The sequence below is a fragment of the Dendropsophus ebraccatus genome, chromosome 2 (assembly GCF_027789765.1).
Source record: "Dendropsophus ebraccatus isolate aDenEbr1 chromosome 2, aDenEbr1.pat, whole genome shotgun sequence".
NCBI classification, from domain to species: Eukaryota; Metazoa; Chordata; class Amphibia; order Anura; family Hylidae; genus Dendropsophus; species Dendropsophus ebraccatus.
Genome location: NC_091455.1, coordinates 128407392 through 128423069, shown reverse-complemented (window position 1 = coordinate 128423069; position 15678 = coordinate 128407392). Strand labels below are relative to the sequence as shown.

The window sequence follows — 15678 nt, the reverse complement described above, 5'->3', positions numbered from 1 at the left end:
CTCATGCAAGGAAAGAAACATGTTCACTATGCAGGTTATATATTAACTGAGGGCAATAATATTAGGCTTTCAACAATTCAGTCAGTATAAGTTCACTGTGTGGTTACAGAGGTTTCGGTGATGTTTGACAGGAGAGCTGACCATACAATGCGAGCACCCCCAAGATTCTCTGCTACTGAATGTGGACGCACAGCAGCTGTACACATGTGCAGTGAAGACTTGTCCCACTCCGTACATGCTCAGGAATGGCTGTCAATCAATACCAATCCTTATCTGAGAGGACCCAAAGTTTTGGGACCTCCTGTGTTTGGTATCTTTTTTTGAACAGAGAAATGACCAGATACAGCCATGGAGGGAGCATTGACCACAGTTTGACAGGAAGGGAGACACCCAGTAGTCATATGTATAACGTTGATTTAAAAAAAAAAAATTATATACACACAAAACTGCTTGCAGTTAGAGAGGAGCGAACCATGGTTAACCACTTAAAGGGGTAATTCAGTGTTAGAAAAACATGGCCACTTTCTTTCAGAGACATCAGGACTCTTGTCTCCAGTTCAGGTGTGATTTGTAATTAAGCTCCATTCACTTCAATGGAACTAAGTTGCAGAACCTCACCCAAACTGGAGACAAGAGTGGCCATGGCCATCGATATGCCTTTAGGCCATGGTCACTCTATGTATATTTTCAATAAATAACAGCTGTTTGCAAATTGCAACATTGGCTGCTATTTTTTGATAGTGTGAAATAATGTCAGTTTCAGTAGAACGGCCAATACAGCCATTCTATGTGGCGGCACAAAGAACTCATGTCTATTTTGTGTGGTCGCTATTAAGTGAATAGCGGCCGCACAAAATAGGCTGTGCACACAGTGTAAAGTATGGCTCCCAGCTATACTTTACATTGTTTGCTATGGTTAATTGGAGTGCGGGCACACCCGAATGTGCCCGCATTCCAATTAACATGCAGTGATGTTCACCCAGCTAGTACTGCAGCCAAGTGAACATCTCATACAGCGGCCGGTGTTCATACATAATGTGAACCTGACCATACACTGCTTTCATTAAAGATCCTTTTTCCAGGCGCAGTATGACAGCCGGGCCCCTGCTGTATCTACCAGGAATGGAAAAACCTCTGTTCCTTGTGGATTAACCTTTTACATGCCGTGTGATCATGTAAAGAGCACAGCACAGTACTTACCAAATGGCTTCTAAATGACAAAATCTCTGGTGCTGATGCAAGTCCATTGATGGGGGTGCCGACCTTGTGAAGGATCACAGGGCTGCCATCAATGTATGAGTACCTGTCTGTGTCTTCAGCATGGCTGAGTATAGTACATGTCAGCTTAAAGGACAACTCTGGTGAAAAGCTTTTTCTCAGTAATTGAAACACATTAGTTAAATTAATTAAACACAAAATAAAATAACTTTGTAATATGCTTCAATAACCTATCTGCCCCCCCCCCCCCCCCACCAGGAAGTGAAGTAAACTCATTCTCACCTAATGTCTGTTGACCCCAGACTTTTTTGGGGCAGACATTTTGTGACAGTGACATCATCAAGCGGGAAACTGGTCTAAGCCCCTCAGGGAGATCAACCAGAACACCGCATAAACACCATTACGTGTCTCAACGTCTGTGTGTTCTAGAACATTGCCCCCTGAGAAATCAAATATGCAAAAGAACACTGCAGAGACACCATCACGTGTCTCAACGTCAGTGAACTAGCCAGACCTTCCTTCGGTAAGGAACAACCAAGCCAAGGAATGTCTCCAATCAAGAAACCACCCAAGCAAGGTATCCATCCACAGACAGCGGTTTCGTGGTATTTTCCCCTCATCTGTGTGGAGTAGGATTCTGGCTAGTGGGAGCAAATGCTGATGTTGTCTCTGCAGTGTTCTTTTGCATGTTTGATTTCCCAGGGGGCAATATTCAACCAGCGTCCTTTTGCATGCAATTATTAGGCAATTGCTCCCACTAGCCAGAATCCTACTCCACACTGATGAGGGACAAATATCCTGAAACAGCTCTCGGTGGATGGATACCTTGCTTGGGTGGTTTCCTTGATTGGAGACATTCCTTGGCTTGGTTATTCCTTCCCAGAGGAAGGTCTGGCTAGTTCACTGATGTAGAGACACGTGATGGTGTCTCTGCAGTGTTCTTTTGCATATTTGATTTCCCAGGGGGGGCAATGTTCTAGAATATACTGACATTGAGGCACGTGATGGTGTCTTTGCGGTGTTCTATTTGATCTCCCTGATGTCAACCAGTGTTCTTTTGCATGCACTTACTACTAGGCAATTGCTCCCACTAGCCAGAATCCTACTCCACACTGATGAGGGAAAAATACCACGAAACAGTTGTCTGTGAATGGATACCTAGCTTGGGTGGTTTCCTTGATTGGAGACATTCCTTCGCTTGGTTGTTCCTTCCCGGAGGAAGGTCAGCCTAGTTCACTGACGTCGAGACACGTGATGGTGTCTATGCAGTGTTCTTTTGCATATTTGATTTCCCAGGGGGCAATATTCTAGAATATACTGATGTTGAGACATGGGATGGTGTCTCTGTGGTGTTCTGGTTGATCTCCCTGAGGTCAACCAGCATCCTTTTGCATGCACTTACTAGGCAATTACTCCCACTAGCCAGAATTCTACTCCACACTGATGAGGGGCAAATACCCAGAAACAGCTGTCTGTGGATGAATACCTTGCTTGGGTGGTTTCCTTGATTGGAGACATTCCTTGGCTTGGTTGTTCCTTCCCGGAGGAAGGTCTGGCTAGTTCACTGACGTCGAGACACGTGATAGTGTCTCTCTTTGTCAGATGACTCAGGTTGCTCAGCTCTGATTGGCAGAGCAAGCTGTAAGCTGTAACAGTTCTACAGAGTCAGTTAGACATCACAGGAGACAAAGTGCATCATGGGAAAGCCCAGACCAGGAAGTAAAGAAAACATGAAGACATCAACTGTAGCTTTAGTTCAGTTTTTTTGTATCAGTGCCGGACAGATCCGTACACAGGACGGATCCGCAGTGAAATCTGCTGCGAATCCCTTAAAGAGAACCAATCATCTAGAATTCACTATCCCTATTATCAAAGGTCCTCTCTCCCTAAGTCTATGAAGATACAGACTGCCTTTGCAGTCTGTATCTTATTCTTTACCTAATTCCTCCTCTTCTGTGCAGTAATGCCGGGCACCGCCATCTTGATAACGCAATTGACGTCATCAAGATGGCGGCGGCCGGCATTGATGCACCGGAACAAAGGAGCAGGTAAAGTATAAGATACAGACTGCCTTTGCAGTCTGTATCTTTATAAATAGATAAAATGAAGATACAGACTGCTTTTGCAGTCTGTATCTAATACTTTACCTTCTCCTTTGTTCCGGTGCAGTAATGCCGGCCGCCGCCATCTTGATGACGTCACGTTCGTTCCAGCGGTGCGTTCCAGCGTGACGTCAACAAGATGGCGGCGGCTGGCAATACTGCACCGGAACAAAGGAGCAGGTAAAGTATTAGATACAGACTGCAAAAGCAGTCTGTATCTTCATTTTATCTATTTATAAAGATACAGACTGCAAAGGCAGTCTGTATCTTATACTTTACCTGATCCTCTTGCTCGGTGCAGGAAGGCCGGCGGCGCCATCTTGATTACGCTACTTGCGTTCCACCGCTGGAACGCAAGTGACGTAATCAAGATGGTGGCGCCCGGCCTTCCTGCACCGAACAAGAGGATCAGGTAAAGTATAAGATACAGACTGCAAAGGCAGTCTGTATCTTCATTTTGTCTATTTCTGAAGACACAGACTGCCTTTGCAGTCTGTATCTTATACTTAACCTGATCCTCTGGTCCGCTGTAGCATGGTCGGGCGCCGCCATCTTGATTTAGTCTCTTGCGTTCCAGCGGTGGAACGCAAGTGACGTCATCAAGATGGCGGCGCCCGGCCTTGCCGCTCTGCATGACGGGAGCTTCCTGTCTCGCGCCAGCTCTTTTGAAAAGAGCCGGCGCAAGACAGGAAAGTAAAAAGTAAATATTTTAAAAACGCGGAAAAAAAAATAATCAAATATATTTACAAATATTAATAAAATAATTAAATACATCTAATTAGGGAAAATTTTTTTTTTGATTTTCATCCATGATTGGTTCTCTTTAACCTCTTAAGGACATATGACGTACCCGTACGTCATATGTCCGCATTAGCACTTCAAAGCGCCGCGGTCCCAGGTGCCGCGTGTAGCCCGGGACCGCCGCTATTAGCGGGCACGGTCTGATCGCCGTGCCCGCTAATTAGCTAATCGGAGGCAACCGTTCCCTGTCTGATGCCGGCCGGGGACTCGTCCAAGATGGCGCCGTCCCCGGCTCGGCACTCGTTTGTTTCCGGCTGCAGCAGCATCTCAATGAGAGATCAAAGTATATATACTAGAAGTCCCTCAGGGGGGCTTCTAGTATATGTGTAAAAAAAAAAAAAAAAAAAAAAAGTGATGTTTATAGTAAAAAGCCCCCTCCCCTAATAAAAGTCTGAATCAACCACCTTTTCCCAGGTTTTAAATAAAGTAAACAAATAAATAAATAAATAAACATGTTTGGTATCGCCGCGTGCGTAATCGCCCGAACTATTAATTAATCACATTCCTGATCTCACACGGTAAACGGCGTCAACGCTAAAAAATCCCAAAGTGCAAAATTGCGCATTTTTGGTCGCATCAAATCCAGAAAAAATGTAATAAAAAGCGATCAGAAAGTCGTATATGCGCAATCAAGGTACTGATAGAAAGAACACATCATGGCGCAAAAAATTACACCTGACAGAGCCCCATAGACCCAAGAATAAAAGCGTTATAAGCCTGGGAATGGAGCGATTTTAAGGAACGTATATTTGTTAACAATGGTTTGAATTTTTTATAGGCCATCAGATACAATAAAAGTTATACATGTTACATATCGTTTTAATCGTAACGACTTGAGGAACATGCATAACAAGTCAATTTTATCCCAAGGCGAATGGCGTAAAAACACAGTTCCCCCAAATAAAGGAAATGCGTTTTTTTTTCCAATTTCATCACACTTTGAATTTTTTTCTGGTTTCGTAGTGTACCAAATGCAAAAATTCAGCCTGTCATTGCAAAGTACAATTAGTGACACAAAAAATAAGGGCTCATGTGGGTTTCTAGGTGGAAAAATGCAAGTGCTATGGCCTTTTAAACACAAGGAGGAAAAACCGAAAACGCAAAAACGAAAATGGGCCCCGTCCTTAAGGGGTTAACCCCTTGCCGCAAAATGACGTTTGGGGAACGTCATGTAAAACAAGTAGTTCCCGCAACATGACGTTCCCCAAACGTCATGGCTTCCCTGCCTCCCCCCGCTGTCCCTATGTCACACAGCATCCCCCCGCTGCCTCTGCCCGGAGGGCGATCCGCCGGTAACGGGTATTACCGGCGCCGCCTACAGCTTTCATCTCCCCCCACTGTGAATCCACGGTGGGGGGAGATGAAAATGTATAATTCAGACCCCAGATCAGCCCCCCTAGTGGCCGATCTCTAACCCTCTCCCCTCCCCGGGCGGCCATCACATCCAAGATGGCCGCCCCATCCCTGCGAACAAACTATGTTTGTTCGCAGGGATGGAAATGAATAAATGATCAAAGCCCCATGCTCTCCGCCACCGGAGGTAGCGGAGAGCATGGGGCAGTGATCTGGGACCCCCCCGTGTGGTCCCGGAGCAGGTGATCGGCGGTATATACTATATACCGCTGATCGCCTGTTCCCAGTGCAAAGAAGCACTTTTTATCTCCTGTCACCATAAATGATTGGTGACAGGGGATAAAAAGTGTCATTGTGTCGCCCCCCAAGTCACCCCCCCTTCCCCATATACGTTACCTGATCCTGGAGCTCCTTCCTCCTCGGCGTCCTGGCTGGTTATGAAGTGCGCATGCGCTCCACAACCAGCTAGCTCTGAAAATTTAAAGTGACAGAGACCAATTTGGTCTCTGTCACTGAACTATGATTACTGTGATAGAAAGTATCACAGTAATTATAGTAATACAGTGAAAATGAATGTATAAAGTACAAAAAGTGACAAACACACAAAAAAATAAAACACACACTTTTTATTATAGTAATAATTGCAGTTTACTCCCAAATTACCCCTAACCCCCCCAGATTACCCGTAACCACTGCAGGTTGCCCGTAACCACTGCAGGTTGCCCGTAACCACTGCAGGTTGCCCGTAATCACGCCAGGTTGCCCGTAACCACCGCACGTTGCCCGTAACCACCACATGTTGACCGTAACCACCCCGAATTGCCAGTGACCCCCTCCAGATGGTGCGTAATCAGCCCCGATTGACCGTAACCCCCCAAATTGCACGTACCACCGCACGTTGCCTCTGACCACCGCACGTTGCCTATAACCACCGCACGTTGCCTATAACCACCGCACGTTGCCAGTGACCCTCTCCAGATTGCCCGTAACCTCGCCAGATTGCCTGTAACGACCCCAAATTACAGGTACCCATCCCAGATTACCTATAAGCTTTTCAGTTTATCCGTGACCACCCCAGGTTGCCCGTGACCACCCCAGGTTGTCCTTGACCACCACACGTAATCTCATTTTTTATTGTATTTTAGTAACTGCGCTATTCTAATAACTATTACTAGCTGCGGTTTTGCTCCAGCAAATTGGCGCTCCCTTCCTTCTGAGCCCTGCTGTGTGCCCATACAGTGGTTTATGCCCACATATGTGGTACTGTTTTACTCAGAAGAAGCTGCGTTACAGATTTTGGGGTAAGTTTTTTTTTTTTTTTTTTTTTTTTTCTCCCATTCCTTGTGAAATTAAGAAATTTTAAACTAAACGAATATATATTATTGGAAAAATTCGAGTTTTTCATTTTTACTGTCTTATTTTGAATACTTTCCTCTAATACCTGTGGGGTCAAACCGCTCACTGCACCCCAAGATGAGTTCTTTGAGGGGTGTACTTTCCTAAATGGGGTGACTTTTGGGGGGGGTTCTATTCTGCTGACACTACAGGGGCGCTGCAAATGCACCTGGCGCTCAGAAACTTCTTCGGAAAAATCTGCACTGAAAATGCTAATAGGCGCTCCTTCCCTTCTGAGCCCTGCTGTGTGCCCATACAGTGGTTTATGCCCACATATGTGGTACTGTTTTACTCAGAAGAAGCTGCGTTACAGATTTTGGGGTAAGTTTTTTTTTGTTTTTTTTTCTCCCATTCCTTGTGAAATTAAGAAATTTTAAACTAAACGAATATATATTATTGGAAAAATTCGAGTTTTTCATTTTTACTGTCTTATTTTGAATACTTTCCTCTAATACCTGTGGGGTCAAACCGCTCACTGCACCCCAAGATGAGTTCTTTGAGGGGTGTACTTTCCTAAATGGGGTGACTTTTGGGGGGGGGTTCTATTCTGCTGACAATACAGGGGCGCTGCAAATGCACCTGGCGCTCAGAAACTTCTTCGGAAAAATCTGCACTGAAAATGCTAATTGGCGCTCCCTTCCTTCTGAGCCCTCCTGTGTGCCCATACAGTGGTTTATGCCCACATATGGGGTACCGTTGTACTCAGGAGAACCTGCGTTACAAATTTTGGGGTGCAGATTCTCTCATGTTCCTTGTGAAATTGAGAAATTTAAAACTAAACAAACATATTATTGGAAAAATTAAAGTTTTTCATTTTTACTGTCTAATTTTAAATACTTTCCTCTAATACCTGTGGGGTCAAAATGGTCACCACATCCCAAGATGAATTCTTTGAGGGATGTACTTTCCAAAATGGGGTGACTTTTGGGAGCTTTCTCTTCTGCGGACACTACAGGGGCGCTGCAAACGCACCTGGCGCTCAGAAACTTCTTCAGCAAAATCTGCATTGAAAAAGCTAATTGGCGCTCCTTCCCTTCTGAGCCCCGCTGTGTGCCCATACAGTGGTTTACGCCCACATATGGGGTACCATTGTATTCAGGAGAACCTGCGTTACAAATTTTGGCATGCTTTTTTTCTCATGTTCCTTTTGAAAATGAGAAACTTTAAACGTATATATTATTTGAAAATTTAAATTTTCGATTTTTTTTTTTTTTACGGCCTAATTGTGAATACTTTCCTCCAGCCCCTGTAGGGTTAAATGCTCATTATACCCCTAGATTAATTCTTTAAGGTGTCTAGTTTCCAAAATGGGGTCACTTATGGGGGTTTCCAGTATACAAGCCTTCTAAATCCATTTAAAAAAAGAACTGGTCCCTAGAAAAAAAATCAGTTTTGGAAATTTTCACAAAATGTGATAATTTGCTAATAAATTTCTAAGCCCCGTAACACCCTAAAAAAGTAAAATATGTTTCCCAAATTATGCCAGAATAAAGAGGACATATTGGTAATGTGATTTAGTAACTAATTTATGTGCTATGACTTCCTTTTTTAGAAGCAGAGAATTTCAGAAGTTCATAAAATGCTAAATTTTCTAATTTTTCATGATATTTTGATGATTTTCACAAAATACACAAAGTAGTGACCAAATTTTGCTACTAATATAAAGTGTCATATGTGACGAAAAAACAATCTCAGAATCGCTAGCATACATTAAAGCATCACTGAGCTATAAGCGCATAAAGTGAGACAGGTCAGATTTTGAAAAATGAGCCTGGTCATTAAGGACAAAACAGGCTGCGGAGGCAAGGGGTTAACTGTCACTTTCATTAGGATCACATACTTGCAACAGAATTGTCATCCTGCTGCAAGAATGTCAAAGGCAGCCCCCTTTAACCCCCACGACCCGGTGCATACATTACTGGGTCTGCGCTTCGGCTTGCTTTGGGGCCTCCCGGCGTCTGGACGTCCTGCTCAGCCAATCAGTCACCAAAGCAAGCCAGAGCGCGGACTTAGGAATGTATGCACCAGGCCACATGGGGTTTTACATGCTAACAGCGGGATGACAGTTCTGCTGCGAGTATATAATCCTATTGAAAGTGACAGTTAAGAGATTCACAGTGGATTTTGCTGTGAATTCGCGCCATGAAATCTGCTGCGGATACATCCTGTGTAAATCTAGCCTTAAAGTCCCATTGGAACAAGAAAAAGTTAAAAAAAAAACAAACAAACCCAAAACATAAAATGTAAATATTTGGTTACCCCCATCGGCTTATTAAATAATCAATTTTCTCTTTCCTTGATCTAAATAAAACATTAAAACTACTCATATGTAGTATTGCTGCGTCCGCAACGACCTAAACTATAACATTTTTATTTATCCTACACATGTGTGGATAAAAAACAAAAAAAATGAGCATAAGGAAAATTAGGATTGCTGTATTTTGTTAATCTGCTTCCCAAAAAAGTATGTCAATTAAAAAATAAAGTTACATAACTTAGGAGGCGACCATGGAAAAACAAAAGGTCTAAAATGTATGCTGGGTGAAGGGGTTAAGAGACTACTACTAAATGACTTTTAGTCATTATTTAATACTTTTTATGGCTATGTTCACACAATGTACTGTTTTTGAAAAGAACGGCCGCTGTTTTCTATTAAAACTACAGACGTTCTTTTCTTACTGCAATGATATGCATTGAGGTCAGTGGAACAACGGCCATTGTTTTCAGACAATACATTGAACAACAGCCGTTGTTCAGCACTCATAATGGCTGTTGTTCAATACATTGTGTGAAAACACCGCCTGCTGTTCCATTGACTTCAATGCATATCATTGCAGTATAAAAAGAAAGGTCGTTGTTTTAATGGAAAACAGTGGCCGTTCTTTTTAAAAATAGTACCTTGTGTAAACATAGCCTATATATGTGATTTAATTACTGTTGTCTTCCAGAGATATGTCTTCTAATGACGTGATTGCTTTAAGTCTGTCTTATTGTTTTTTTAGGCGAATCTGCAGGACACAGATGCTCTAGGCCTCACCTATTTGACCCCACTCATCTGAAATAAAACTACTCAAAAAGATGACACCAGGAGCAACTTGAACTCTTCAACAGAAAAGGACAGCATGACAACAAACGGTACCATTGGTTTGGGGAGGTGTTTGTAGGCGGGTACAGATTTGCTTTAATGCCCTTTTAGACGGGCCAGGGAGTGCACGGTGATGAGCATTATTGCCGCCTGTTTACTAAAGTTTCACTTGGCTTGCTTAATCCAGGCCACACAAACAATCAATGGATCTCTCATACAGCTTCACATGTACAGTATCTAAATTATTAGCTTGTTAAAGGCTGGCAGCTAATGAGTTAAGTAGGCAGTGGCACTGGCTACATTCTTGCAGCAGAATGAAAGTCGTCCGCTGTGCATCCATAATCCGTATCTTTTGGATATGTAAAAAGTGGAAAGGGCTTGCAGTAATTTTTACGGCACTGATTACAGATCCGTAAAACATCCCAGTAGAAATCAGTAGACCCTAAATGGTCGGTAATTGCAGATCCACAATTACAGACAAACTTATGTAACGAGTGAATAAGGCCTGACAGTGTCAGCTGTTTGGAACATGAATTGCAGCTGAATTGTCAGATTGACACATTTTATAGTTCATCGGCTGATCGATGGCTCGTTTACACAGGCCTGCTGCTGTCCCGATGGTTCTGCTAGGTCAGCGTAGCCTGCTGTATGAAATGTTAGTGAAATAAGCTCTGTGTGTCCTTGTCTGAGTGCAGTTATAATACTAAGCAACCCCAGTGTTTGCAACTGTGCAACCTCATTAACATAGTGTTGTGGCTATATTTTGCATCATACTAGAAATGTATTGGTAGCCATATCTGTTGTGTAATTGAATATAGATGTAATATTCTAGTGGAGCAAAGAGACAAGTTCAACGTAGTTGTTCACATTTTTGCTTGAAATTTTCTAAATGAATATATTGACCAATATGGTTTGATATAATGACATGTAAATGTGTTATATTTTCCTATCCCTTACAGGAATCATCGTCTTATCTAATATGGCAATAACAAAATTACTTGGACACTGGCTGTGTATGTCTGGTTTTAAAACTGCCCGCTTCATGTGTCTCAGAATGCAAAACCGGCTGCTGCTTCAGCGACCCGGCAGAAGATATTTCCTGGAGGAAATGAAGTATGCCACTGTTCTTCCATGTAAAGGATACCACTCTTTAACTTTGTATATCCCTCTTGTTACATCAGAGTGTTCCATACATCTTTACAGAAAAAAAGAAGATATGGAACAAAAAGACATAAAGATGGACGAGAAATATTTGTTAGACCAGTTGTGTTGTCTTTCTTCATCCAAACAAATCCTACAATTGCTGGACTCTACTAGACTTATATCTGATAACTTGGCTGCAGCCGCATTGTTAAAAATTGCTGAAGTGGAATCCAAAACTGGTAACCTTTTAAGTCAAAGTGAGCTGCTGGAAAACAAGACTTTTAAAGCCATTCTTTTACAGTATGAGCAGGAATGTCAGAAACTCTCTATATCTAGCCTGCTAAATGCCCTAAAAGCATTCGTTCAATTAGGAATGGACATAAGGTGCTCTTCATTATCATGTTTTTTGCATGAATGCCAAGAACGAGTTTTCAAAGGGGAAATGACAATAGAAAATCTTTGTGTCTTAGGTGAATGTTTGCTATCCTTCAAGTCAGATAATACTATGATAAAATCAGTCATCAACCACTTGCAAATAAGGAAGGTTGAAAGTTGGACTCCAGAAGAGATTGCAATGGTTTATTCTTTCTTACAAGCTATTTCGGCTGATGGCCTTCAGCATCAAAGCTTATTAGATCAAATGCATACTGTTGCAAGCTCAGTGTCAACACAACTAAGTCCCAAACAGATCAGTTCTGTGCTTGATTCTTTGGTAAAACTAAAACAAACAGAAGTCATGGGTCTGGTTAAAGACTTGTGCAAGTGTTCTGTAAAACATGTACCTGACTTCACAGATGAAGAGCTTGCCAACATCTTGGTTGCATTAAACCATTTTAGTTATAGTGATCCATACTTTACTGAAGCTTTAGAAATGCGTGTATCCAAAACCGCATTTACCATGTCACCAGATGCCGTTACCCGAATCATGCAGTATTGCAATAAAAATCGAATACTCTCTAAGCCAATTTTTGATGCTGTAGCTGAAAGTTTTGTGTACAATTCAGAAAATTTTACTACATACCAGATTACAGAGCAAATGACTCCTTTTGGGAAGCTGAATTACCTCCCACCTAATGCACCTGATGTGTTCAGACGTTTGGAAAGGGTTATGAGCAATCGCTATTTACAGTTCCAGGCGCAAACTTTATTGAATCTGTTACACTCGTGCACACTAATACAACGCTTTCCTGTCAATTTCTTTGACAAGGTTTTTAGTCCTTATTTTATTCAACAGTTACAAGGTAACAGTAACTATTTAACTCAGTTTGATTACAAAATGTAATAAGTCATATTTCTAATTATTTTTAAAATAACCCATTACAAAACTAATGGCCCTATTCCACAGGAACGATAATCGTCCGAATCGGCCCGATTCGGCCAATTATCGCTTGGTGGAATAGAGAGAGCAATCAGCCGATGATCGTGTCATCGGCTGATTGTTCGTTTAGGGCCAGACCTAAAATCATCGTTCCCCCACCGCGCATCGCTACTGTGGAATAGCGGTGCACGGCGGGCGACCAACGATTTGAGAAGCGCAGCATACATTACCTGCAGGGCTTCTCCTCCGCTCTGTCTTCCTCCCCGGGTCCCGCGCGCTCAGCTGACAGGCCATGCCAGAGCGCGTGGGAGGAAGACAGAGCGGAGGAGAAGACCTGACAGGTAATTTATGCTTCAAGGACATCGGTAACTATGTACCTGCAGCCCTCGCTCAACGATCATCGGGCCGTGGAATAGGCCCAGTAAACGAGCGACGATCTAGCAGATCGGCACTCGTTTACATTGTTGATCGGGCCCTGCTCGGCCCGTGGAATAGGGCCGTTAGGTTGTGTTGTGGCCACGGCTAGCGGTCCCAATTACTTTGGCAATTGCACCTAACTGTGGCAGGTCCAGGTGCAGCCTGTAACCAGTGTTAGTTACATGTGCAAGCACCCTAGAAGTATCTTTACAGTTTACTCTATAGTCCTTGGGGAAGATTTAAAGGACGTTCCATCAGGAATGTTCTCCACACTGGCCCTAACAGTACCAGTGTTATTAGAGTAATTTTTTAGGCAGAAATGCAAACTGCAAATATAATCTTGCTACAAGCTCCATGTATTTTTAATGGTTGCTAGATTGCACCAAATTTTTGTGACTGAATGAGGTATTAAGATCAATATTAAATGAGAAATCCGTCAAGGGTACAGGGGAACTGGTGCTGGAGAGGATGATGGCAGAGTACTCTGTCCAAAATCTTTTTCTTTTAAATCAGCTGGTTCTAGACAGTTATATAAATTTGTAATTTACTTCTTTTTAAAAATCTGGACTTGAGATTTTTAAATAGACGTAAATTACAACTCTATATAACTGTCTGAAACCAGTTGAAAGAAATATATTTTTGCCAGAGTACCCCTTTAAAAGCTTAAAGATTCTTATTCCAGGCCACTGCCTTTTAACAGTGGGCCTAGAATAAGGAATTGCAGGACCCCCCAGTGCAGAGATTGGGGTAGCTCGCCTGTCGGTATGACAGTCAGGCTCCCACTGTATCAGGAACGGAGACATCTATTCGTTAGAGATGAGCGAACCTCGAGCATGCTCGAGTCCATCCGAACCCGAATGTTCAGCATTTGATTAGCGGTGGCTGAACTTGGATAAAGCCCTAAGGCTATGTGGAAAACATGGATATAGTCATTGGCTGTATCTATGTTTTCCAGACAACCTTAGAGCTTTATCCAACTTCAGCAGCCACCGCTAATCAAATGGTGAACGATTGGGTTCGGATGGACTCGAGCATGCTCGAGGTTCGCTCATCTCTACTATTTGTTCCTGATTGTCTCTTAACATGCCGCGGTCAAATAGTGACTGTGACATGTAAAGACAATGGAGCTGTATAGTATTGGCATCTGAAGACCCCCAGGGCTCTGACACGCTGACAGGTACTAGCTGTTTACGTGTCCGTGTCTGTCTTTTTTTTTTTTTTTTTCCGCATAAATGTCTTTTTACACCAAGTATCATATATATATTTAATGTTTACCAATATTCTAGATCAGAATGGAAACATAGATCCATATGTGTTATCCCAGCTTGCGCACCTATATCTGACTGTTAACCTTGAATGTCCCTTTTACAAGGTATGATTTATTTTTTTATTCAGATTATTTTTATTAGTTATCTTTAAAAAAGTACAGAACAAAACCACATAACATAACCGTGCACTTACCCTCACCCATCTCCTGAAGATATCTTGCTATTTTCATCTTGACAAAAGACACAATAGTTCTATTCAATCCCTTAGCTCCTTCCTGCCACACCAACTTTTACTGTGTTGTGTCCTCCTTTATTGGGTATTGTTTTTAGCCGTGTACATATAAAAAAAATGAAATGTAGGCAACGGAAAGAAGATGGGTATGAGTACCTTTACAACTTTTTCCCCCCTCAACTGTTACTGCTGTGACCTAGGGAAATCACCCACTGTTCCCACAATTCGTATGTTAAAGAAGGCTTGTTGCCTCAGGAGGGGGTTTTACATGAAACAGCTTTTCACCAAATGAGTCAATCAACTTTTCTTGGACTATAGCTACATTCAGACATTCAGCTATCATCACCCACTATGCCCTCTTCTTTGTATATAGTGTACAAAGCAAAAACAAAAAAACATATCTAGTGGTTCTGCTGTCATTTGAACCTTTGCATCCAACTCCCCACTGTTATTTGCAATGTTATTGTGTCTAGATATTGCTCTTGCATACTTGTTATTAAGCCCTATGGTGCCCTTTTATTTTATTGTACAGTGCCAGTGGTAATGCCTGCCACATATCTCTTGTGTGATCTCTTGGATGATGGAGTGATTCCTCCTGGTGTACAGGCCAGCCAGTAAGAATTGGCACAGAGGCTTTCCAGTGGCACTGAATGCATTATGTGGACAATCTAAGAGGGGCACCGTGACAAACATACATACCCAGTTTTATAATGGTTTTTAATGGAAACCTGTTTTTTTCTCTGAACTATATGAGAAATGTAATATATATGGAACTTTGTTTTTTGTGTAAAGAAGTATACAGTATATAAAAATGAGCTCTTTTTTTTTTTTACATAGGGTCCAAAACTCTTTCCAAAATACAGAGTAAAATCTTTCAGCACATCTGGATGTTCACTTGAAACTGAACTTGATCATACTATGTACAAAAAGGTTAAGAAGGGACTGGTTGGCCTGTTAGGTGCAAAAATGTACTTTGCTTCCCAGGTGTCATCTCCACATGGTTATATGTTAGGTAAGTGAACTAATGTCATTCTGTCTCTCTTAGTATTTGGTGTTTGTCTTAAACTGTCACTTTCACTTCACAAAACTCTTGACATGTCATATCAAAAGTTTTGGTCGGTCTAGGTCTGGGTGTTCAGACCCATAGCAATCGGGAGATAGAGCCGGGGAAAGATGCACTGCAGCGCATCCTCTCCCGGCCCTGAGTCACGCGATCGAACTGTCCAGTTGGGCTCCATAGAGCTCCATTATAAGTCCAACTGATCATGTGGCTGCAGCACGTCTTCTCCCGGCTCTGACCCAGACCGATCAAAACTTTTGTCATGTCTCTAAGACATGTCAAAAGT

The 15678-nt window shown here is 42.4% G+C and overlaps 1 protein-coding gene across 1 annotated transcript in view; it reads left to right on the top strand.

Annotated features, from left to right (window-relative positions):
• Positions 1 to 15678, top strand: part of FASTKD3 (FAST kinase domains 3) — a 29922-nt gene that overhangs the window by 2572 nt on the left and 11672 nt on the right. The window contains exons 2-5 of the mRNA XM_069958293.1: positions 9872 to 10004; positions 10914 to 12338; positions 14119 to 14204; positions 15170 to 15344. Of these exons, the coding sequence (XP_069814394.1) occupies positions 9992 to 10004; positions 10914 to 12338; positions 14119 to 14204; positions 15170 to 15344 (1699 nt within the window). The 5' untranslated portion in view covers positions 9872 to 9991. The remainder of the gene's footprint in view (positions 1 to 9871; positions 10005 to 10913; positions 12339 to 14118; positions 14205 to 15169; positions 15345 to 15678) is intronic.